At 41.3% G+C, this 24,800-nt stretch overlaps 1 protein-coding gene across 4 annotated transcripts; it reads right to left on the bottom strand.

Annotated features, from left to right (window-relative positions):
- Window positions 1–1,263: 1,263 nt before the first annotated feature.
- Window positions 1,264–24,583, bottom strand: LOC120416599 (leucine-rich repeats and immunoglobulin-like domains protein 2). Of its 4 annotated transcripts, none has more exons than XM_039578387.2 (7): window positions 23,040–24,583; window positions 9,406–9,480; window positions 9,041–9,322; window positions 8,328–8,979; window positions 8,098–8,266; window positions 6,076–8,038; window positions 1,264–3,358 (listed from the first exon to the last, which is right to left on the bottom strand). In XM_039578387.2, exons 1-7 carry the CDS (start codon window positions 23,237–23,239, stop codon window positions 3,313–3,315), a joined length of 3,387 nt encoding a protein of 1,128 aa, XP_039434321.1. In that variant the 5' UTR covers window positions 23,240–24,583; the 3' UTR covers window positions 1,264–3,312. The 4 variants fall into 4 exon arrangements, with proteins under 4 accessions (XP_039434321.1, XP_039434324.1, XP_039434322.1 ...); XM_039578390.2 differs by having other exon boundaries at window positions 6,122–8,038; window positions 23,040–24,576; XM_039578388.2 differs by having other exon boundaries at window positions 1,264–3,116; window positions 6,122–8,038; window positions 23,040–24,512.
- Between the last annotated feature and the right edge of the window lie 217 nt (window positions 24,584–24,800).

Genomic DNA, 24,800 nt, shown 5'->3' with positions numbered 1-24,800 from the left:
TGTATTGAGACTTGTATAGCAAAAATAATGATGTAAAATTGCTTCTTATTGCACGATCAAAGTTTCATGAAAATAAAAAAATAAAAATCATCCAGACACACCTTCATGTATACATATCGACTCAAAATCGAAAATTGAACAAATGTCTGTGTGTGTCTGGATGTATGTATGTGTGTGTTTCTCTCAGCAATGGCTTAACCGATTTTGGTCAAACACGTTGCATTCGACTCGGTCTCGGACTCGACGTGAGTTCCATTCGTTGTTATTGAATTTCATGAACTTTCGATAAGAAGCTCAGCATTAATGTATGGGTAATTCTCTATCAACTCACACGAAATCGGGAAAAGTTGCCCCGACCCCTCTTCGATTTGCGTGAAACTTTGTCCTAAGGGGTACGACCCCTTCCATTTTTGAACATGCGAAAAAAGAGGTGTTTTCAATAATTTGCAGCCTGAAACGGCGATGAGATAGAAATTTGGTGTCAAAGGGACTTTTATGTAAAATTAGACGCCCGATTTGATGGCGTACTCAGAATTCCGAAAAAAAAACCTATTTTTCATCGAAAAAAACACTGAAAAAGTTTTAAAAATTCTCCCATTTTCCGTTATTCGACTGTAAAAAATTTTAGAACATGTCATTTTATGGGAAATTTAATGTATTTTTCGAATCTACATTGACCCAGAAGGGTCATTTTTTCATTCAGAACAAATTTTTTCATTTTAAAATTTCTTGTTTTTTCTAGCTTTGCAGGGTTATTTTTTAGAGTGTAGCAATGTTCTACAAAGTTGTAGAGCAGACAATTACAAAAATTTTGATATATGATACATTCACAAAGTCACAAGTTCTTGTGATTCACTAGAAACCTTCAATAAAACCCACGCAAGCCCAGAGCCTGATTTGCCATTTTTCCGTTCCCTTCTCTGGCGTGACATTTCAATTTCCTGCCCGACAATTGCTTTCCCCGGTGTGACCGGTGGCGTCGATTTTTCTTCACCTGGGACACATTTCGGATGTTTAATTAAGGAAGAGTTTTTTTTTGTTCAGATAATTTAGTAATGTTTTTTTATTGTTATAGTAATCCAGCGCCAAACCGGCGTCTCGTATTAGGTTCTTTGTTCTTTTATTCTGTGTTTTGTACAAATATAGTAAAATATTTACAATAATTTATGTTTTCTGTCACTTTGCTTAACTTGTATTGGGTATTACATTGTAATTGTAGACGCGGTGTAAAACTTTGTTTTCAATAAATTAGCTGTGTGTTTGTGTGTGTCATTACTCTAACATCGTATAGATTAGTTTTGAAGTTGTTCTGTTCGATTTGATTAAACTTTTGTGTTGCAATTCAATCGTGACTTTACTGGTTCAACTATGTTAGAAAGTTGTGGTATTTCTTTATACTGTTTTGTTCGTTTTACTGATGTTTTGCTTGTGGAAAAAATAAATTACTAAATCGACAGAAGAGGCGGTAAACTTAATACACTTTTGATGCGAGCTATTGTATTTTTGTTTAGTTTAAATCTTTGATTTTCTTGTTCATTTAGTGTAAGTAGATTGTGAATACTGATCTGTTGTAACTTTTTTTAAGTGATGCTGAAGTTTTAAAAAGTGTGTGTGTGTGTTTTTGTGGGTGAGTTTTTAACTGTGTATGCGAAGCATAAGGCAACTTTTTGCTGATTTTTTTCTGTTTCAGTCAGCCAATTCTTAACATATTACGGCACTTTGCTTTATCATTTTAACAAATCCAACTATTTATTTGTCATTAGTGGACCACATTTTTTTACGAATTTATTAAGGAACCATCAAGAAAAGCCCAATAAACAAAAAAGACATACTTTTATGATCGGAAGAGAAAAATGTTTGAAAGTCGCAGCATCAAAAACGTCATCAATTCATCAGTCGTTAATGAAAATGAGAAATCTCTTTGGTTTGAGCCAAGCCTCTAGAGGGGGGAAATGCGAGTTTTGTTACTTATTTTTAACGCAAGACGCTGCAAACTTGCAAATATTTTTCTCTCCTTTCTAAACCATTCCCATCTGGTGAAAGCAAACAAATTGTTTTATTTTAAAACTTTCACCGTCACCACGTGTGAGTGTTTGTGTGTATTGTGACTTGCAAATGGTTTATTGTTATCCTTATTACTCATCGTCTGGCCATTTGTTTCGAAAGTGAAAAAATAGCGCAATTTTGTCTGCACATTGTCAGACTTGTTATGCACGCTCTTCTCGCATTTCACGCAAATTTATGTTATTGGGCTTTTGATTTTTACTCCACTACTTGCTGTCCGCCGAAACGAAAATAACAATAAATCTGCCGAATAAAAGTATAAGAAGCAGTTTACTCTTTCTTTTTTGTTAAATAATAAAATAAAACAAGCTTAACGACTACGATTAAAAACAAGAAAACAAAATCACAGTGTCAATTCGCTTCACTTACATGTCTAATCTTAGTGAAGAGTGTATGTGTGTAAGTTTTAATTTTGTTTAGTGGCAGGTGGATTTGGGGTTTGACTTCCGACTTGCTGCTTAGTGTTAAGGGGAAAGTGCACTCGATTAAGCTGATTTAAAGTTGCTCCGTCCGTCGCAAAACTTATGTATATTTAATATAAATAGGCACACGCGAAATCAATCAATTTCAGTCCTTTTCCGTAAGGCTATCTCGGTTTGCGTTCAGTTTGCTTTGCTACCTTCCGTTTGTCATACAATGTATAATTTTTACCATATAAACTAAGTCACACTTTTTCAATCCACTTGACAATCGATTATCGATTAAATTTTTCTGGTCAAATTTCCGGGCAACGTAATATCTCTAATTTACTTATAAGTTCGCGCAATTCGCGAGCAAAATATCTCTACAATAATAAAATGTCATTTTTTCTGTAAAACTTCATACTCGATTCGCTACACCACCCTAACTGTTGCATAAACAAACGCAAAATACTATGTAAAATTTGCCGTATGTCGACTCTCGTAAAATTTGTCACTCAAACACAAACGAATAATATGTTGCAAACTTGTCTGCGTGTCTGTGAGATTTCTAGGATAAACACAATAACACGCACTCGATTTGGACTCTATCGGGACACGTGGCCTTTCCACCACCTACGACGGAAATGGTTCCTAGAAAAAGTTAGGTTAGACTTGCCGTAAACCCCGCAGAAAGTTTCCTAAACCTGCTAAAACATCTAATAAGAAGGAACTGGTTCATAAACGTTACTCTCGCTAATTACCTCTCTCTGGTATAGATAAAACTCACTTTCACACACAAAACTAGTCGCTAGTTGCTTCGGTTGGAAGGATGATTTTTAGAGGGGGGCTAAAATTCTGCCTTTTTAGAGATACTACGTAAGGTTATTTCCCTCCTAGATTTAAAGGAAAGCTATGAGTAAGTTTGACTAATGAGCATTTTTGGATTAGGTTTTGGTTTGAGGTTGGTTTTTTGATGGTTGATGATGAAAAGAGTTACGACTGCAAATTTTAACTTCAAAACTGCTTTAAAATTATTTTTAGGAAACAGAGAAAACAAATCTCTCTCCAGCAGAATTGCGTTTTTATACCTTGCTGCTCGTTCACTAGCTCTCTTCTCTCTCATTTTTGAAGCTGTCAAAAGTAAAGAGGTTTTTTTGCAAACAGTGTCATAACCAAACTTTTCGGCACCCTCAGCAAACGTCAAATAGTACACACTCCGGATATCTTCAGGAGAATTTTGTATGGTTTAAAGTTTGCTGAGAGAGTCGAAAGAATGTGAACAAATCACTTCGTGCATCAGCCAGTAGCGGCTACGGAAACAAGAGAGGCAAGAGGCAAGAGAGGGGTCAAGAAATGGGACCTCCCTATAGACGAATCCAGTTTGAAATGGCCGCTAGGAGGCCAATGGTGTTAGACAGACTTACCTTTTGACGGGTGCGACAACGGTTTGCTATGATACCGGTTTTTCTATGCGCACCATTTCTCGTCACAACCCAAACCCGACACAGCTCGGTAGCTTGATCGGTGCACCGAAACCGAAGTTTGGTGTGACGGCGGTGTGGATCGGGTACACAAAACTGACATGGTTTCTGCGCCTACCACACGGGAGAAGTTTGGAACTCTTGATGCCTAGCAAGCCAACCGAACTCAACAGTTCTTAATGGTGTGGTTGTCAAAGGCAGTGCATTAGTATTTTAAAGGTTCTTGGTTCGAATCTCGACAGTTATTATTTTATTTTTTGAATGTTTTTTATTTGTTTAGAATAATTCGTTAGGAATAGAATTTCGTAGTGTCATGAAATATAAACTTTAACTTCTTGTGCATATAATCCTGAAATAGGCATTTTCACTTAAACCTGCCTGCATAATATGGAACGTTTTCTCTATTCCACTACAAAAATCCAATCCATTTTTCTAACTCTTTGACTAAAGCGTCGCAGGTTCGAAGAAGTTACTTAAAACATGTATATAGTAGTTTTGACAGCAAATATTGAAAAAAAATCCTCAAAAATAATTGTACTCAGGATTGAACCAGAAACCTCGTGGTTAAAAGACGGAGACAACAACCGCCACGCCATCCCGAAGTTGTGAATGATGGCTGACAAACCTCAATCAAAACAATGTCGCCTCCGGTTTACTTGGATCAACCATATGTTGAGTTGCAACCTTGGTATACAGTTTGGGTGCACCGGTGGTGTACCAAGGTGCTTTCGGTACAATTGCTATGGTGTGACAATAAACAGCTCGGTTTGGTTTCTTGAGTGACACGAAAACCGCACCACGGCGCACCAGATCTTGGTGTTCAGTGAAGCCTGGTGTTAGAAATGACAGCTTCCATGTATTTGAATATGGGAGCTCAGGAAAACTCAATTTTTAAGCAATAAAATGATTATTTATGATAAAAGTATTGATTGATTTGGTGCATAAAATGTGTCTAGAATATTAATAAAATAAAAACTGTTCGAAAAATTTGCAATCGAGATAAGTACACCATTCGATTCAGCAGGAATTTTGGGCACCAAAAATATATAGTTTTCATATGTTAAGTGTTTTATTTTAAAAGAAATTTAACAAAAAGTATGAAAATCGAGACATTTAGTATGGGAGCTGTCAAATCTCTCACCATCAAAAAGCAGCGTTGAGCTTTCGCTGGATTTGTCTATTAGGTTTTACAGTGTGACGTCACGCGCGCACACGCACACACATTTTTACTTAGACACACGTGAAAAAAATGTAAACAGTGCAGCCGAACTGTCAAATTTCTACCCTTAAAATCGAGTCGGCGTAAAACCTAATTATGGCCTATCTACAATCACTTAGCTTAGAAAATTTCACTTAGCTTAGGAATTTGAATCAATGGAAATGAAGCCGAGCTTCTACAATGGAAAAGTAATCAAATTAGAAACTGACGTATGGTTTGAAAAATATCAAAATCTACGGTAAGTTGACGTTTCAATATCAAAGGTAAACAAACAACTGCATAGCAACGTATATCAGCCCAGCAAAATTTCTAAGTTGATTGTGGATGACGGCCGTAAGTTGCGTACTTTCCTAAGTAACTACTTTACTTAGATATTCTAAGCTAAGTGATTGTAGATAGCCCATTAGGTTTTACGCCGTGACGTCATTTGACAGCTCGTGTGCACTGTTTACATGGTCTTACAAGTCTATGTAAACAGTGCAACCTTTTCTAACCTCCAAATCGTATTGTATTGTTACACCGCCACTTGTATCAAAAAATGTAAATATTATTATCGGATTACAAGACGAATAGCAGAGCAAAAAGGAGGTCCGATTTCTTGACCGCACTCTTGCCTCGTGCCTGCCTTGTTTTCGTAGCCGCTACTCAGATAGGAAGTGAGAGCAAATTGCGTACTTGAGCATAATTCTGCGTGAGGGAGTCGTCGTCTATTCTTTTACAACAAGCAGTTTTATATAATGAAAAAATAATAATGTGACTGAAAAATTCTAAGGTCAAAACAATCTCTTTTAACAAGAAATGAAAACAAACAGTCCAGCTGTCCTTCCGAATCTTGCACCAATCACCAAACCCTCTCCACCAACCCCAAAAGCATTCTCGTTAATTCCACCAACTCGCTCCCAGAATTTACCTCACAGCTTCCCTCAAATCGGTCTCATCCTGTCCGCTCAAGTTACCTTTGCTGTCGCCCAGCTCGCCCCTATTCACCGTGCTGCTCCCGCTGCTCCCCAGTCCGGAACTGCTGACCAGTCCCTCCTCCTGCTGCAGCGTGTCCCCCTCGGCCGACTTGCACCGGTACTTGACCGGCTTCTCCAGCAGCCGCGGGTTCTCGATGAGCAGCTGGTACAGCTTGTTGACCTGCACCTGGTTGGGCTGCGTGCTGACCGCCGCTTCCATCGAGGACGCAACCAGTGAGGAAGACGGACCCGACGAGGACGGGTGAACAAAGGTGGGGAACGTCTGGGACGTGGCCATCCGGGAGATTATGGGCGGCGGGAGGTCATCGCTGAAGACGACCTGTTCGGGGTTCGCATTGACCAGGATGGCGGTCGTGGCGTTGATCGGTGGAATCGCGGGTGGTGGTGCTAACCGCGGGTCGGAGTCGGGATCGTGTTCGTCGTACGGGTAGGGTTCTTCCAGTTCGGCGGTTTTGCGGTTTAGCGTTTGGAACATGCACTTGAGATCATCCTGGCTGCCACGGTGCGCGTTTGTGGAACCTGTGGCGGAGCCACAATCTCCACCCGTTCCGGAATCTTTCGACGACAGGTCATCGTCCAAGTCCGATTCTCCACCGTTGCGGCGAACCTTGGGCGGAACCTTCGGAACGACCGTGTAGTAGCAGCGATTGGTCAGGTGACTGTGCTCATCGTCGTCCACATTGGTCGTGGCTTCGTTCTGAACCATCGGGATCAAAAACTCAAAGTAACCCGCCGGTGTAGTCGAGATCCCAACCCCACTGCGAACGATCAAGTTCTGTTGGTTCACCTCCATGTTGGCGTTCATATCCATGTCTCCACCGTCCATTCCGCTGTGATCGGATCGACGACCTCCACCATGCTTCTTGAACCGATGCATCACCACCAACCAAATCAGCGAGGTCAAAATGGCACAACAAATGATCGTGATCATGATGATGACCACAATATCCCGATCGTTCAAGATGTGACCACTGACCGACCCTTCACTGGGCGCGATAGTGTTCACCTCGTGGATCATTTCAGGACCCTCAACAACCGTCAGCTTCATCGAACCTCGCACACTTCCATACTCATTCTCCAACATGCACTCGTACTCGCCCGCATCTTCGTACTCCGTCTCCACAATGATCAACAGCTGACCCTCCACGGTGAAGAAGTGCCTCTCGGTCACCTCAATCGGCTCTCCATCCTTGAACCAGCTAATCATCGGCTTCGGATACCCGGAAGCCATGCACTCCAGCACGCTCGACTTGCCCAACTCAGAAGTCTTCGATTCCAGCCGTTTCTGCAACGTCGGTGACTCAAACACCACCAACAGCGCGCTCGCCCGAATCACCCCCGCAGGACTCTCCGCCGTACACGTATAAACTCCCATGTCAACCAGCTGCGCATTCTTGATGAAGAACGCATCCTCATCCGGCATGACGTGCATCCGCCGATCCTTAGCCGCCGGGAAATCATTCCCACCGTCCTTTTCCCAAGCAATCTGCGGCTTCGGATCTCCCATCGCCGAGCAGTCCAACCGGGCGTCCCGTCCCGACTGCACACTAATGTCATTCGGCGTCTTCTTAAAGTACGGATACGTCGCCACCGTGATCTTGATCTTCTGCGAGTACACCACGCCGTAGTTGTTCGAGATGATGCACTGGTACTTGCCGGCGCCGTTCCCCTGGATGTACGGAATGACGAGCTCGGTCGTGCCGACCGTCCCATTGGCATTGTTCAGCTGGTTGACCGTGTACGCCGCTTCCGGCAGCTCGTGGTTGTCCAGCTTCCACTTGAAGGACATCGCGTCCGACGCCGTCGAGGTGGCCTTGCAGATGAGGCTTACGTTCGTTCCGCGGATGCCGAGCTGCGACTTGGGTTCCTCGATCAGGTGCGGTTTCGGCGAGTCGTCTGAAGGAGGAGGGGTGACATTAGTCAAGTTGTTCACATCGTAAGTTGATAATACTTACAGCAAGAAAAGTTGGAAGCACTTAAGTCGCGGATCAGGTGACCTCGAAGCCAGATCGGGTAGCTGCACTCCGCTTCCAGCTGGAACACGTCCTTTCGGTCTTTGATCCAGTGGTAGAACCAACCCAAGTTGCAGTCGCACAGCAAGTTTGTCGAGTTCATGATGAGGTTCTGCGGAAAGGAAAACATGGTTAGATATCAATTTTAAGTTTAAAAGTCAATCTAGACTTACGTTCAACCGGATCGTATCCTTGAAAGCGTTGTTCTGAATCGACGAGATGTTGTTCTGGCTAAGTTCGAGCAGCGTGAGGGACTTCAACCCGATAAACGCGTTTCTGCTGACCGACTTGACCTCGTTCGCGTTCAGAAACAGCTTCTCCAGCTTGGACAGCCCAAAGAACGGGCCCTTCATGTCCTCGATCGTCCAGGAGATCTTGTTCTGGCCGAGGTTCAGCACTTCCAGGTTTTTGGTGTTGTTGAACGTTCCCTCGCCGACCGCCGAGATTTGATTCCCCTCGAGGTTCAACGCTCGCAGCTGGGATAGTTCCTCGAAGGTGTACTTGTCGATGGATTCGAGCCGGTTAAAGGACAGATCGAGTGTGACCAGTCGCGGAGAGAATTCCCACCCGTCCTGCTCGATTTCGGTGATCGCGTTCTTGGACAGTGCCAAGCTGGTGAGGCTCGTCAGGTTGAAGAGTCCTCCTTTGCGGATGCTTGTAATGCTGTTATTGTTCAGTTCCAGCATGGAGATCGTGGTCAATCCGTGGAACACTCCGTCCATGAGGCTGGTGATCTTATTGTTGTTCATTTTAAGACTCTTCAGTTGGTTCAAGTTCTGGAACGTCAAACTCTGCACCTCCTCCAACAGGTTGCTGTTGATTTCTCTGTAACAATAGAAGAAGCATTCAGCATTCTGTAACGATCGAGAACCAACCTCAAACTTACAATCTCTTGAGCAGCGGTAACCGCTGGAACGTCCCCTTCGTCAGCGCGGTCAGCTTGTTGAAGTTCAGGTTCAGATACTGCAGGCTGTTCTTGGCCGGGAACGACCCGAACCCGATCTCCTTGATGTTGTTCCGCGAGAGATCCAGAAAGCGCAGCGTGGTCAGCGGTGTCAACGCGTCGACCTCGAGAGCTTCGATCCCATTGTTGGCGAGCAGCAGCCGGACCAGGTTGGTCATACCGGCGAGCCGCGGTATCCGGCCAAGGTTGTTGTGGTTGATGTTCCTATTTGTGGGTAAGCGGAAGATAAGATTGGTCATAATGGATTACGCGTCGCGATAAGAGGGGCACACGAGGCGATCACTTACAGAATTTGTAGTTTGTTGAGGTTCGACACCTGCGACTGTACTGCGTCGTGGCCGAGTCGATTCGTCGATAAGTCACTGCAAATGAAGATTAATTGAAACGGAATCTATTAGCGCGGGCTTGGCTTATCAGCGAGCCTCCCAAAATAAAGCTCATAAATGCTTGATGGGCTTTAGATTGTACTATCGATATGGAATCTAACGGTGCAACCCCGGCGACGAAGAAGTGACCATGTGGAATCGATTACTCTGGTGATTTGCGGGCATTGATGGAACGGCCAAGTCATTAGCGCGACGATTTATCACTCGCCCAACTTCAATCGTCGTCGAGTTTGTGAGCGATCACTCGGTGACATTCATTAAGGTGGCGAACGAAATGCATCATCATTCATAATAATGGCATTTAATCATCGCGCTGAACGTGGAGTAGAGAAGGTGGTGTTCAAGCGGGAAATTCCAACGTCGCCCAAGGTGACGACGAACGAGAGGAGGAGGTATTTATCTAGAATGCAAGAATTCTAAGTAAACCCCAAGCAACGAGCACGGTGCATGTGCGACTTCTATACGTGGAAAGCAGCAATTGTGAGCATAGTGCACCGTTGACGTAAGCAAAATTAGTTTCCAGGGATGCATGGCAAAGCTGCTGTGCAAGCACGTTTAGACGGTGACTTTTTGTTCGTCGGGGGAATCAAGCATGGGAATCTTCAGGTCTCACAAGTATCGAATGATGGAGGTTTCATTTCAACTTAAAGGTAAAATTAATCAAAAGTCTTCAAACTTTAGAAGAAGTCCAGTATCAGATCGTCGAATTTGATCACCAGTACATCTGCCCTCATTGGTCATAGGTCATTGAGCGCAGAGTGACCTAATGACCGAAACAAGAATTATTTGTTTGAGCTTGAAACACGAATGATACAAATTACATTTTCCCATAATTTCGTAGCCGGCCTACAGATATTGGTTATGGTTAAGCACAGAAAATTCTCACAAAAAATAACATTTTGATAAAGCAATTTCAGTTAATAAATCACCAAAATAGGTCATTCACGATGATCGTTTAAAGCAAGCACTCCACAAAAGTCAACCCAGACAGTTGGGCGAAGTTCTGCAAACATTTCTTCCTTTTTTTCGAAAGACTATTATTGACTCTGGCAGATACAGCTATCGTGAAACAGGCCATCGATACGGTCCCCGGCGAAATAACAACACTTGGAAAACTTCAAAGCAGTGTGTTTGTCCTCTGGACACAGGAGAACCGCTTGATAAGCCCGCTTGAGTGGGTCTGTTTGATTTTCAGTTCAGACGGCTTTTAGTAGGGGTGTGGAAAATTTTAAAAAAATATATAACAATTTGATAAAACCTTATGCAGAAAATCATTTTGAAAAGGTCATGTTATCTTGTTGCATGTTACTTTTATTTCAAGAAATATCCATGTAATAATTCGACGCTGTTGTGCTAACTTGTCACCCGTCTCTTTTTGACGTTCCGAGAAAAACGCGTTTTAATGTTTGACCTTGAATAACCAAAAACAAGAGCACGCAATGTAAACAATAACAAACGCGTTTTGTTTGGTTGGCCATTCTGTGCATTGTCTTGAAGATTTGTTGAATTTGATTGCTGGAGTTCCGAGTTATAGGGGAATATACCCATTTTAAGCCTAATAAGCTGTCGTGTTTGAATGATGCTGAATAATCTGAAATGTTCCTCGAAATTTACTGAAATCAAGTACACCAACGAGTAGAGCAACTTTTTGTGAACATTTCTGTTTATTTTCACTTTTACTAAAAGTTATTCTATTCCTTTTACAAGCATTTAAAAAAAATCCCAAATGTATTCTAATCAGACGAGAATGCATTGGGCCACGCCCATTTTTCTATTTTCAGCTTAGTTCTTTTTTCTTCCAGTGCTGTTTCAGGTCTGCTTAGTGCTGCCAATTGTGATGAAATTTTAAGCGAACACTCACGAATAGTAGCATTTATAGAGAAAGTTTCCTGGCATCACCGGCTAACTCCAACAGGCGCTGGTGGTGGTGTTGGTGGACACCCTTTGTTCTTTATTTGCCTTCGCTTGTCGCTCGGTTTTCTTCAGCCTTCAATTGGAACGGGTCGTCAAAAGTCAAACGTCAAAAGGCTTGGCGCGTTTGTTTTTTTTTTATGGCACTTGCTAATGATTTACATGTTTCGGGATTATTTTTCAAGTGAGTGACTAACTAATGTGCAAAAGAACATGTTGCCGCTAGTTGGAAGCAATTTCATATCTTAAGCGCTTTGAAAACGTTAGCACAAGTGAAAAGATATTGATGGCGACTTTCGTTAAACAGTTATGCTCTCATCTTGCGTGTGTATGTGTGTGCAAACATAATGATGAGAAGTGGTCTCGCAAAATAGAAATTATGATCAAAATTGTATTAAATTTTATCTTTTTGGCCAGTAAGTGGCAAACATTTGCGTGCTTACTCGAGGCGGTGCCGTCGCTGGTGCTTTATAGCCCTAAATAGTATTTTTTGAGCTTTAATCGAGCATCAAACTCTCCATATGACGAAGAAAGGTTTTTGATTAGAAAGGGTATAATTACAAATGTTTACGGTAGTCGAGCTCGTACTTGTGTCAAACGCGTTCTGACCTGAAATCCTTTTGGCAAGGTGTCGCACTTGCATCAATTTTCAGGATGTGTCAAGATAGCACGAAAAGATTGAAACTTCTTTCATATGAAAGTGACAAAAATGTGTGGAGTTTTTTCGGTTTTTATTGAATTTATTCGATTGAAATCGAATTTTGGGGATCTGTGAAGATCAAACGGTGAGGCATTGTGAGCTGGCGTTCTTAACTCAATTTGGCCCAAAATTGACGTGCGACTAGATATTGCACGTATTCCCGTAAAAGACACGCGGCATACCAGCCTCTAAACGACGCGCCGCACTTTCGGCAAATGCGCGCTGTCAAATCCCACACTGCGCGTTTTGTTTTTGTTGATCTTCTTCTTCGAATTGCATGGCATTGTTGCCGGGTATGTTTTTTATTGCACCAAAAGTGCAAAAAATCGATGGCAACAGTGTCTGCGGCACATTCTGAAATGCCGCGCGGCGTGTACCTTTGAAAGAAACGGACAATAGCACGATCGCGACGAAATACTGAAGCACAAAATATATTTACGTTCTTATAAACAATCTTATTTACGTTCTTAGCTCTTCTTTTAAAGATTGTATGGCATGTGGCAATAATGCAAGAAGTTTAGTGACCTAAATTTGAAATCGAGTTTTGTGGATCTGTAACGATCGATTAGTGCTGCATGATCAAACAACAGGTCTGGTCTTCGACAGACAATTGTCAGAAATTTAATCATCTTATCTATCTCTATTGACATATAACGTACACAGCTCGAGGCCCCTTGGTCTAGCTATAACTTCCCAACCATTCTGGGAAAAGGATGTCAACCCAAGGTGATAAGTACCTCCAAAGTAAGAGGGGTAATAAAGTGCTTATCAAACAAACACACCTTTTTTCTGAAGAGCTTTATGGAGTAGGTGATGGTGGGCAAACAAAACCAACTTGTTTCGGGACTCAAAAGCGTGGAAATTAAATCATATCTACGACACCGGATAGTGAGGTTCCAATTTGGTCGTTGACGATAAGCGACGCAATAAACTGCAGTTATGTAAGGAAACGTCTATTGACAAGAAATGCCGGAACCTTTTGAAAGCGTGTTTGCTGTAACAATATTCGGGAAGTAAGCTCATTAAAATTTTCAGGAAAACGAATCATCAAGAACCTGCTTCCTGGAAGTTCGAACTCACGTCACACGTTTGTCCGATCCGTCATGTGACAAATCACGCTTCCCGTGCTGCTCAAAAAGGTCTCCGAAAAACGTTTCATTCTGCGTCAATCACACCAAGATCAGCACCTCAGCTAATGAATTTCGCACGCCCCAAAGGTGTGCACACGATTCGCCGTCACCTGTCCCAATTAGAGCTCGGCGGACCACTTCCGTCCATACCATGCCAGCACTTGGCGAACAAAATCGTGTAAGCTTATTAATTAGCACCGCTGACTATTTCTGACACACGAGAAACAGATGAGCCTGGTAAGAAGTGCATGTACTTGTGCGAATAAATTGAATTTCCTTTCCGGTACTTCTGATGGAAATAGAGAGAACCGCACCGTAAATGGAGGAGCGGCCGTGGCTGACTGGTTACGGTGTTCGCTTTGTAAGCGAATGGTTCTGGGTTCGATTCCCATCTGCTCCCAACGAGAAAGTTAAGAACACAGAAATTTGAAATGATGAATATATGAACGAAAAATCAAAGTCGCTCGAGGCGGGGTTCGATCCCCCGTCCTTTGGATTGGTAAGCAAAAATGCTAACCACTAGGCCATGACGACTTGGTGAGCGTGGACTGGAATTAGAAATACTGTTACAGAGAGCGAGTTGTGGCGCTATAACCACGGCAAATAGTGTCCAGGGCATTCGTGGAAATACAATGTCCCATCCCAGAGGGTCCCGGAGTACCAAACCTTCTCAGCATGGTGCTCCCAACGAATACAACCAAACCTCGGAGCGTATGGTGGTGTGTCCCCACGCTTCTTCCTCCCCTGTCGATTCAGAATTGTGTTGTTGTTCGAACACTCAGTGCTCAAACTCAACCCAATTACGAGTCATCTCTGCGATACGGCTTTACGCAGTAGGCCTGGCCGGTTTAACGCTTGTGATGTTTCAATGCATTCTAATGCAATGGCGCACTTCAAATGTTAATAAATGACAAGAAGAGTGCTAGGCGTCATCTAACCTAAGGCACTCTCCAGGATCCCTTCGAAAGATTGGCTGCGCTAGAGTCTGATTAGATTAGATTAGATTAGATTAGAAATAGAGAGAACCGCACCGTAAATGAAGTTCGTCGTCGTTGCACGCACAAATATAGGCATCTTGTGCAGTCCCAGCCTGCCCCCGCCTGATCTCTGTGGACAGGTTTTGCGTGCTGGAGATTACATGCTGGACGTGTGCGAACGTCCGGTTGAGTATCAATCAGTGGGAGGTACACTGGCTGGCGGAAAACATGGTTTTGAGCAACTTGAGCCTATTGGAATATCTTCAGAGTCAAACAAGGCACCTATCACACGACTCAAAATTATCTTAGAAATCATTAGACATCAAGGATTTAATTTTTTTTTCAAAAGCGAAAAATGACCAAACTTTCAACTGTTTTCAAAGCAATTCCATCATAACATTAAACCCCCTCAATTTCCATTATCTGCCGACTCGTGTCTGTTATGTCTTCTGCCACACCTCGTACAATTATCACCATTATGATGTCCGTCTGGTCTGGCCTCTGCTCGAATAACAAACGGAAATATATGTATTTTTAAAACACGCGCGACGACAAACAGTTTTTAAAGCGGAAAATCATGTCGCCAAAACAGACCCCAGAGGAAACCAAAGACAAGACAACCCAAAATTAGTAGACCACACACACGTTAAGGGGCAGGGCGGTTGTGTGAATGGTGTCGTAACTTGATCCACGTGTGCGTGTCACTCGTTTGTTTTATTTTATTTTTTTCGCAAAATGTTTGATAACAAAACCAACCGACAAGTAAAGGTCGACTTATCTGAAGAACCTTAAAAGAGAGCGTTTATCACCCGCTGATTAAGGCAGGTGTGTAATCATGCTGCGCTGATAAGCGAATGAGTCTCTTTCAGTTCTAGATTGTGAGATTACGTTGAGCCTTAACCGGCCTGCGATGGATTTGTTTGCAGAGGGATTGGTTTTAAGTCGATAATCGTCAAATTACCCACCGCGTCGGCGTCGGACGGAAGCCAATTACAAAATTATTTCCGATGCGTGACTAAATCCGTGCTCTGGTTTGAATGTTTTGTTTTGCTTTTCTTGGCTTGGTTCCGCTCAAAAGAAAGCATTGAAAGTTGAAAGGCATCACCGGTTGACAGTGATGGCGTTCTTGATGGTTCCAAATCCGAGTCGAGCCGGAAATGAGCGTATCGAATATCGGTCAGCACGATTTGTTCGCTGAGTGTTTGGAACGTGTTTGGGTGGAAATGAGCAACTCGATTTGTTTTTCAGGGCTTCAAATGTTCTAATAGATCTATTGTTATCAGTCAGAAATTTAAGTCTTTGCGCACATTTCTGTACATCGTTAGTAGATAGGGGAACTATACCCTTTCTCAGCCTATTTCTATTATCGGCCTATCAGCACTTTGATCATAAATTACAGCTTTCATAAAGTGTTTTTGACTGTTCCAAAGGAATAAATAGCTCAAATAGAAGTGAGCAGGCAACTCTCAATTGTTGATACATCTGAAAATGTGATTTAAAAGCGGAAAAAGGCAAAAGTGATGAGAATTGGTCGAACGGCTTAGAGTGATTAAAATGGGTATATTTCCCCTATTTGGAGAACTTACATTGCAAAAAATGCCGAAAATCATTTTTTGATCTCAGAAAAGTATCCTTAAAAATATAGATTGTTTTGGTTTTCTGGTTTAACTTGATTGCTTGCTTTGAAAATAAAATATTACCACTTAGTAATATAATGCGACGGTCACAACGCTTGCTCAGAGCGTATCCTAGACCTTATACGTTCCCAAAAACCGTTCAACTCCAAGCGAAACTAACTTGGGGACACCGTGGAGATTTTCCCATGTCCCGTTTAAAAAGTGGAGCACCAACACTTCCCATCTTCCAAATCCTTCTCCTTGTCCCTGGTGCGCGGTGGAGATGGAAGCGGCCGGCAATTGACGGCTGTCATGGAGGTGAGAATCTGGTTCAGGTGGAATTGGTTTTATTCCCAATTATCAATTCCTAGACAACATGGGCTTTGACAATCATCACTTAACATGGCGAAATACAGTCTACAATCCGCTAAAATTACCGTCTCCTAGCGAAGCGAAGCGAAGTTTGCTGGTTTAACTTGTTTCATTTACCTTTTTTAATGTTTGAGAAAATGTGTTTTTATTTTAACATTAATGATTGAACCAAGAGCTCTTATTTTTGGCTCAACGATCAGAAATCAATCACTCACCGTCGGAAGAATCTTTGCCGACTGGAGCGCGCAACCATTCGCGAGCGAAAACGACTCGCTAGCTGCACACAACGATACCCGAGTCACACACGAATATACTCAGAGCGGAGAGAATCTAACAAAATACTAGCGTGGCGCTTTTTTGCCCTGCACTAGCACTACAACAGTTTGCATTCAATAAGAATTCGGCATTTGGGGGAAATTGCTGCGAAATGTTTTTTTGATGATGTTGTATCAACAAAATTGCGAATTATTTATGATAACTTCGATTTAAAGTAACTTCTTAAATGATCATGATCCAAAACCAAGCCGTTCGCAAACTATTTTGTGTCAGTTTTGAACGACATAAGGCAATCGGTCTCCCTAAGCCATTCGCTTCACTACCCGATTGGAGTGAGAGGAAGAGCAAAGGGAGAGTATTCAGTAGCGATTGATGTGGAAGTGACAAACGGTAGGAAACGATCAAAGCAGTTTTGCATCGGATTAGATTTGAGCGGCTCGCGAGGGAATGAGTCTTTTTGGAGCAATCAAGACCCTTGGATTGAACTTTATACCAAAAACAAATTAAATAAGAAAAAGGTAAATGCGACAAAAGGTTGAAAGGACAACAGATTGAAAACTGTGATTTTTTTTTCTACACCCAAAGGAAAAATATATCTCAAAATCTGCAACAGTGGATTTGCTGCAGAAAATGTCACATTTTATAACATCTTTACAGCAAGCCCGTAGATCATTTTTGCCCGCGTGTAAATATTTCAGCGATCTGCAGTTCTCACCAACACATATAATGCTGGCCCGTCCCCAAGCAACACTCCAAAGAGAAGCATATGTTGGTGCTCTTTCACTCACTTTTCATCAAGCATCCATGGCGCGGTGGTAGCGTGTCGGATCAAAAACCAAGAAGTTGGTGGTTCAATCCTCGTTCTGTTAAGAGTTTTTTTGTGAAATACAACCAAAAAGCCGTCGGTAATGTCGATAATTGTCGGTAACGGGCAAAAATGTCATATCCCTATATCGCAAAAAATGCATAAGGACAGTTTTCATACAGATTCTGATATACTTTCAAGCCGCCATGCATCACAATCATGCGACCGCCGTTTGGGTGTAGGGATGTGGATCCGGAGTAGCTGAAGTCGAGTCTTTTTGAGGATCCGGAGTTGGACTCAGTACCCGACTCCGGCTCTTTTTTCCATTATTGAGCTGTTCTTTACAGTTTGATGATTTTTAAATTTTCAAATTGAAAGATATTTCAATATTCTTTCAAAACGATTTATTCTTGTTTCAATAATATTTTTATGAGTTTTTCCATTATTTCTAACATTTTTTTTTAATTCAAACATATTTTGATATTCTTCAACAGTTATTCATGATAATAAATATAAAAGTTATGTGAATATAAATGTGGTGAAATTTGAGCAGTTCTTCAAAAAGTTTTGATAAAAAGGTCAAACAATATTTTAAATAATTTGGTCATTTTTATTCTGAAATAATTCTGCAGTCTGATTTAAAACATATTAGAGAAAAATAAGTTCAATCTAAAAACAAAATAATTTGTTCACATCTGAACTGTTTTCAATAGGTTGATTCGCTGGTTAGAAAAACAAATGAAGCTGTTGTTGCTGTCGTTGAACACTTGATTGACCCCAGTTTACGGTACCGTAAACTGGGGTGACTTTGATAGCCCGGGGTGACATTGATAGAAATTTGATTTGGCCACTAATTTTGATACATCCAATGTAACAGTCTCATTTTTGCATATATGTTCGATAATAAGCTATCCCTTAATGATAATAATAAAAGGCCGAAAAACTGGAAAAAAATGGATCGGAATTTCACAAAAAATCTTAATATTTTAAATTGTTTTCTGATATAAACTTTGAAAAATATTTGGAACGGCCTAAGTTGGTAAAAAGTTTAAGTGGAAAAAGAATTTGGTTAGGGGCAGCTCTAGCAAGTTTTTTTTCAAAATATTTTTTATTAAAAATAGTTCCAGATATGATACATGCCTGCAATAATATAGCGATTATGTTGAATTCAAATAAGTTAGGAATTTTTTGTTTCTCATTTTTTTAATGGTTAAAATTTTAGTTTAAATCCTCATAACATTTCCAACAAGTAAGTGGAGTATTGTGATTATATTGTGCTAGCAAATTCGATTCAGATAAACTTCCATTAAATTTGTAAACATCAATATTTTGACCTAAATCAAAAGAATTTTATCAGTTGCACTGAAGCTTGGCTGCAATTACTACAAACTTGTGTACTTTTAATGATTGAATACTCCCCCAGCGCAGTGCAACAGCCGCCCCAGTGTAATCATTATAATATTATAATCTCGAAGCCAAACCCAGCTGAGTCAGCAGCACCCACCGAGCGGGGCCCCGTCGATAAGGAGGATTGCATTCTGGGTGGGTGCAGGTATTTCATTCACGTCAGTAAACAAAACTTGCACTTTTGCAAACTCAACTGTGTCAGCTTGTGAGTGTGCGTGTGTGTGTTTGCGAATAAATATTGTGACTAATGCCGCGACGCAACTCGCCAGCCAGTTTGGGGCCGACTTAACAGGCAGTAGCAACTAACTAGCTAGACGGACTGACTACACACAGAGCGCGCGCGTTGCGATTTAATCTTTTAACGTGACTTGACTTTTTTATTGGGTGGTGCGGTGGGGGCCCGAGTATCTCTGCTCTCATCTCACTCCCCCTCCTCTCACTCTTGGGATCTAGAACCGCACGAGGAAAATGGGGGGGAAGTGGGTGGAAAAGTTGGGGTGGGTTGAATTAAAGGTGGAAAAACAGACTAAAAATATCGTGCGAGATTGGGCCGGTGGTGAAAAGAGCAAGGTTCAAAATTTAGGACGAATTTTCACTTTTGATTTCGCTGCCAGGTATTGAACGGTGGCGGTGATGAATCACCCGATCATTGACTTGGTTCAGTTTCGCGAGACCGGGTGGCATCAGTGCGCGGGAATGTTTTAGGTTGGTGTTAGTCAGATGCTGTTGCATAAAGACAGTGGATTTATATGAATTTTTTTCTAGGGAAAAGATAATTTGAATTTTTAATAATTTGGCCGACAGTAAAATATTCTTGTCTGGATGTTATCAAATTTTCTAAATTTTTATAGAGAATTGCATTAATCAACATTTTCATCATTCACTTTAATCTCCTAGGCCACGAACAGGGCATACTCCTTTGTTAGGAGCGACGTTTGGACCTCACCAATTCGCTTGAAATTGGAGTTGTTTAGACATGTATAACTAGCATCTGGGCCAAACATGATCAGATTTTTTCAGCCAATCGGTGCCGGTTTAATGATTTTGCATTGTTTTGCATGTCCCAATTTCGGGTAAACTAAGTTATATAAACAAAAAACCAAAAAATGTTCAACAAAATCGACAAATCTGCACCGATTTAAGTCAAATGGAATTAAAATAATGCTCAAACACAAAAAAAATGATTAAAACATGGACATCCACTAATGCAGTGGTTCTCAACCATTTACGTTGCATTCCCCCCTTGGCTAATTTGCAAAATCTTGATTTTCTTCTCCTTTATTGTAAACTAATTTATTTGGTGAAAATGTATAAATAACATAATTTTGGTTTTAATGGTCTATAAAAGATTGATGTTTTGAATAAAATCATGAAAATTTTAAACTAGTGATTAGTGCGTCCATCCTGGGAATTCCCGGGACAAAAATCCCGGGATTTTTCAAGAACCGGGAATTCCCGAATCCCGGGATTTTTTATAATTTGTCCCGGGAATTCCCGAAAATAAAAAACAAATTTTGGTCTGAAAATTCTGATTTGGTTGTGGAAATATAGGAACAGTTGAATACCTCAGAATCGATAATAATTTTAAAGCATCATAATTTGTATTCGGCATATATCAGCATTAATTTTGTTTATTAGGGAAAACTGTTTCAATTTTAGTTTACCGATCTGCAAAATGCCTAGCGCTTTAAATATTTCATATTTGATTTTATATATTTTTAAAAGATTGATATATCTACTTATATTTATGATTAAAAAGTTGAAAAAAAAAATCAAATCAAATTATGTTTCATCAAGCACTGGTATGTGGGGCAAATCAAGACAAATGAAACGAATTAAGACAGCTATTCAGTATTTTTTTGCATGATGTTTTGAATTACTTTGGTAAAACAGGAACAGAACAAAACAATTTCACAGAACACCGATTTTTTAATTTATTGTATCTCCTTACCTATTTAGACTGTTTTTTCCTAGTTGGCGGTAGTAACTTAAAAATAATTTGTAAAATATTTTTTTTGCAAACGTTTTTTTGTGAAAGTTAAACATTTTAGCACTTGTATCAATAAGTAAAATTTTCAAATTATTTTTTAATTCTAACGGTGAATTTATTTAACACATGGATGTTTGCAAAAATTTCATTCGAAAGGCGATTATTCGGGATTGTAAAAGATGTTGTAAGCATCTTGTTGTAAAGTTTGATTTTTCCAGCACTTGTCGTATTTCTAGATAACTTTTTCAAAACAACAAATGCGCCAAGAGTGTCCTATGTACATTAGCGTGGTTCACGTTTCTATGAAAAAGACAAAAGTTGTTATTTTGTCTTGCATCAACCGGAATTTCGTTCTTTTATGTCCCCAGAAGCACTCCTGAAAATTTGAGCCCATTTGGTAAGGTCTAGGAGCTCCAGTTTTAATTTGAAATTTATATGGGATTTTGATTTATTTTCCATGGGAAACTATCTTTTTTTACATTGTATTAGGATTTTTTTTTTATAAATCGATGAAATGACTTGATTCTTATAGTAGGAGATAGGTTTTGAACTGGGGAACAACTTTGTAGAACATACCAACATGCTAGGAAGTGACCCTTTAAAGATACAGATACTTTTAGATGGTGGCTTTTGAAGTAAAGCCCTTTGAGTGCCTCACCACACATAACCTTCGGACGCCTAGAAATGAGCAGAAACTTGCAACAGAGACCACAAAAAACCCGGGGGTCGTTAAAGTGGATTGCTTTGCTTTTTTTGCTTTTTTTATGTCGCCCCCCCCCCCCCCCCTCTCCCTTCAAAGTCGGCCTAAATACTTAGGGGGTAAATTTTTATTAAAACTTCACAATTTTATGAAAATTAAAAATTTAATCAACTGAAAACCAGTTGAAATGCATTTTCCTGAGTAATTGAAACATAAAACAAATTATTTGACAAGTTTCCTGAACAGTAATGGAAAATATTCCTTTAAATAGTTTAAGAATTTTAAACAAAAAAATAAAATAAAAATGTCTCGCTGAAACAAGTCGCTCTTTGAAGCATTGGAAAATAATTTGGGCTTTGCAGGGTTTCTGGAATCTCAAAAAATCAAAAATAAATTGAACAATTTAGATTCTTATTTTGATCATAATCTTTGTATCACGTGAACAGTTTAGGGTGTGGAGGAAGTTACAAGGAAGTAATTGTTTGAAGAAATAAGAAAAACTGGACTTTTTTAAGAGCCGCTTTGCTTACGTTACGAAAAATGTAATCTTTTCGGTGCAAACTTGACATGGTTCAAAAAAGATACACCTTTTGTTATTTTCAAATGACAAAAACAATTTAAAGGATTTCAATGAACTATTCACGTGAAAATTTTCTCAAATAAATAAACAACTCTTTCTTAAAAAATTTCGTGGTTTGATTAAATCTGCCTCAAATGCCAATTGCTTCTAAATTGACCCAATCGCACCCCTTAGAGATGGTGACATTGAGACAAATGCTCAAACATAAAAATTGGATTAAAACCAGGACATCCATGGATGTCACTTTGTCAAGGTTCGGTTGTAGAATATGACTTAAAGTATCAGATAAAAAGGAAAATCTTAACATGAAACATGCAATTAAAATAGTATTATTTGTGGTTTTATTTCATTGATGATAATAAAAATGACATGGACAAAAGGAGTAGTAAGAAATAAACTAAGTTAGTTGAAATATATCCTTTTTTGTCACAGAAAAAAAGCTTTTTCGACCTATTCTCATCTCTTTTACAGTTTGCCGTTATTTAAACAACATATTTAGAGAGTTGCTAGCTTTTTTTTTACTTTTATTTGAGCTATTTATTACTTTGAAATTGTCAAAAACACTTTATGAAAACTGTAATTCATGATCAAAGTTCTGAAAAGACGATTATCGAAATGGGCCGAGAAAGGATATATTTCCCGTCGATTCGAAATCTAAATTCAAACCAATCACCATAGCAAAATCAAATTCCCCGATTGCTGCAGTGCAACAAAATCATGCTTCAAACGCTCTGCTGCTCATACGTTCCAAACAACAACAACGTTCCAAACGCAAATCGTCAAACAAACGGCCATTATATGCGGCAGGCACATACACTCTATATTCCTGTGTGTGCACTAAGTTTATCGCTTATCGAGTGCCGACTCGTGGCTCACATATGGCTTCCCTTCCCTTCCTTCGACCGGGGAGTATTGGCTTTCAACACCACAACACATTGTACGTACAGCAGACATTGTAGCCCGTAGCAACGTTTCGTTCCTTGATTTGTGGCTCTTCCTCAGGGTCAATCTCGTCAGTTTGCTCCGTTGAGTTCCATTTCGATAAAAAAAAATAAGCGGTGCGATACTTACAGATTGCCAACCCAACCCGGAATGTGGAACAGCGCGTCCAGGGCCTTCTCGGAGCAGTCGATGACATCGCCCAGACAGGAGCAGAGCCGGGGACAGTTGCCGTCCCCGGCATCCGGCTGGCCGTTGATTCGCGGCAGAACCACAGCCAGTAGCAGCAGCATCCAAATGCCGCCGCCGACGACAGCAATTAATCTGGGCATTTTATTTTTAATCTCGTCGTGCTGATATTTACACTAATCTGCGACGACGACGACGAAACTGTCTCTCTGGTTTGATGGCGTTTCTCCCCCCGGGTTTTCCGTCTAGATTTTCCCTCCCGCTTCTGGTTTGGGAGGACTTTCCGTATTTTCCCTCCGAGCGCAAGTCAGCCGAAATTAATTGCTTGTTTTATTTTCCTCGCACGACCGTACTCGGCTCCTCGACCGAATCGAAGGAATTTCTCGATTATAACTCATGTTGGAAATGTGTCTCCGCACTTTAGAATTATTTTCAGTTTTCATTGGATTTATTTTTATGTTTTTGTACTTATATAAACACACTCATCTCATTACCCACCCCGAAAACGGAGCGACCGAACACTACAATATGTCGCGCGCGCATTTACAGCTATACGACACCCAATACACGGACATTGCGCGCAAAGACAGCGGTGTTGGTAGAGCTGTTCCTCGGAAAGCAGGGCTGTACCGTGCGGGGGTCGTGCTCGTTCGTACCCAGCGCTGTGCCGTGCTCATCGCAGCAGGCCAGCCGTTCAACCCTGTGCAGCCTGGCAGCTGTCAGTGTGGTAGTGTTTTGTCTACTGATTGGAGCACTGCTCGCCGCGCACAAATCCGTACCAACCGTGTCAATAAATCACATTTTCCAGGCACTTCCGGTCCGATTTTCACCGCGATTCCACGGTAAAGGTGAAATTTCCCCTCTAATCCACCAATATTCAGCAGCTTCCACTCGCAAAACGTTCCGCTAACCCGTCAAAACCGACTTCTAAATCACACTTTTCCTATATTTTTGTTCCCAGTTTGGCCGTTTCTCCTTCGCACTCTCTCCCACTAATTCTCTCTTTTCAGTGTATTGCTATGCTCGCACCGACGCGACGCGACGACCAAGACCGAAAACCTGCTTCCGACCAGTCGAGACTCCGAGAACAAACTGCCGGAGCGCATCAACGCTGGCCGCCCGTGGACTCTCCGCTTTTTGCGCCGTCGTCGTCGTTAGAAACTCTCTTGCCCGGTCGCTTCGGAGAAGCATACACAACAATAGAACCCGAACCTCTCGTGCGTCTACCTCCTCCGCATCATCTCGTCCGCCCTGTCCTTCCTGCCTGCCTGCCTGCCGGGACAAAACACCCAAGAAACTGTAGACATCTTGGCACTGTCAGTCATTCAGTGTGGGAAGTGTATGCGTGCGTAGGGAGCGGGAGAAGAACAACAACAACAATACCACCGCGCTATGGACAGGGTTTCCTCAGCGGCAAATAGGTTTCACGAGTGGGAGTATTCTCTACCCTGTTCGGGCAAGTCACGCTCTGAGACGTTCCAAGCTTGGCTTGGCTCTTGGAAGATCGATGTTAGGTAAGTACTCTTTCGGTTGATCGCTTCTAATGGAAAGTTTTGTTTTCTTCGTTTTAGGTTGCCCTCAAGTGGGAACTCCCACGCGCGAGCTGGTGTCACTGGACGCGTCTACCCGTGGAGTAGGCAGTGTTGCCTGTAGAATAGTTGCAATAAAAACGTTCTTTCATTGACGATATATTGAGAAATTTAG

The sequence above is a fragment of the Culex pipiens genome, chromosome 2 (assembly GCF_016801865.2).
Source record: "Culex pipiens pallens isolate TS chromosome 2, TS_CPP_V2, whole genome shotgun sequence".
NCBI classification, from domain to species: Eukaryota; Metazoa; Arthropoda; class Insecta; order Diptera; family Culicidae; genus Culex; species Culex pipiens.
This window is presented reverse-complemented; position numbering and strand designations above follow the sequence as displayed.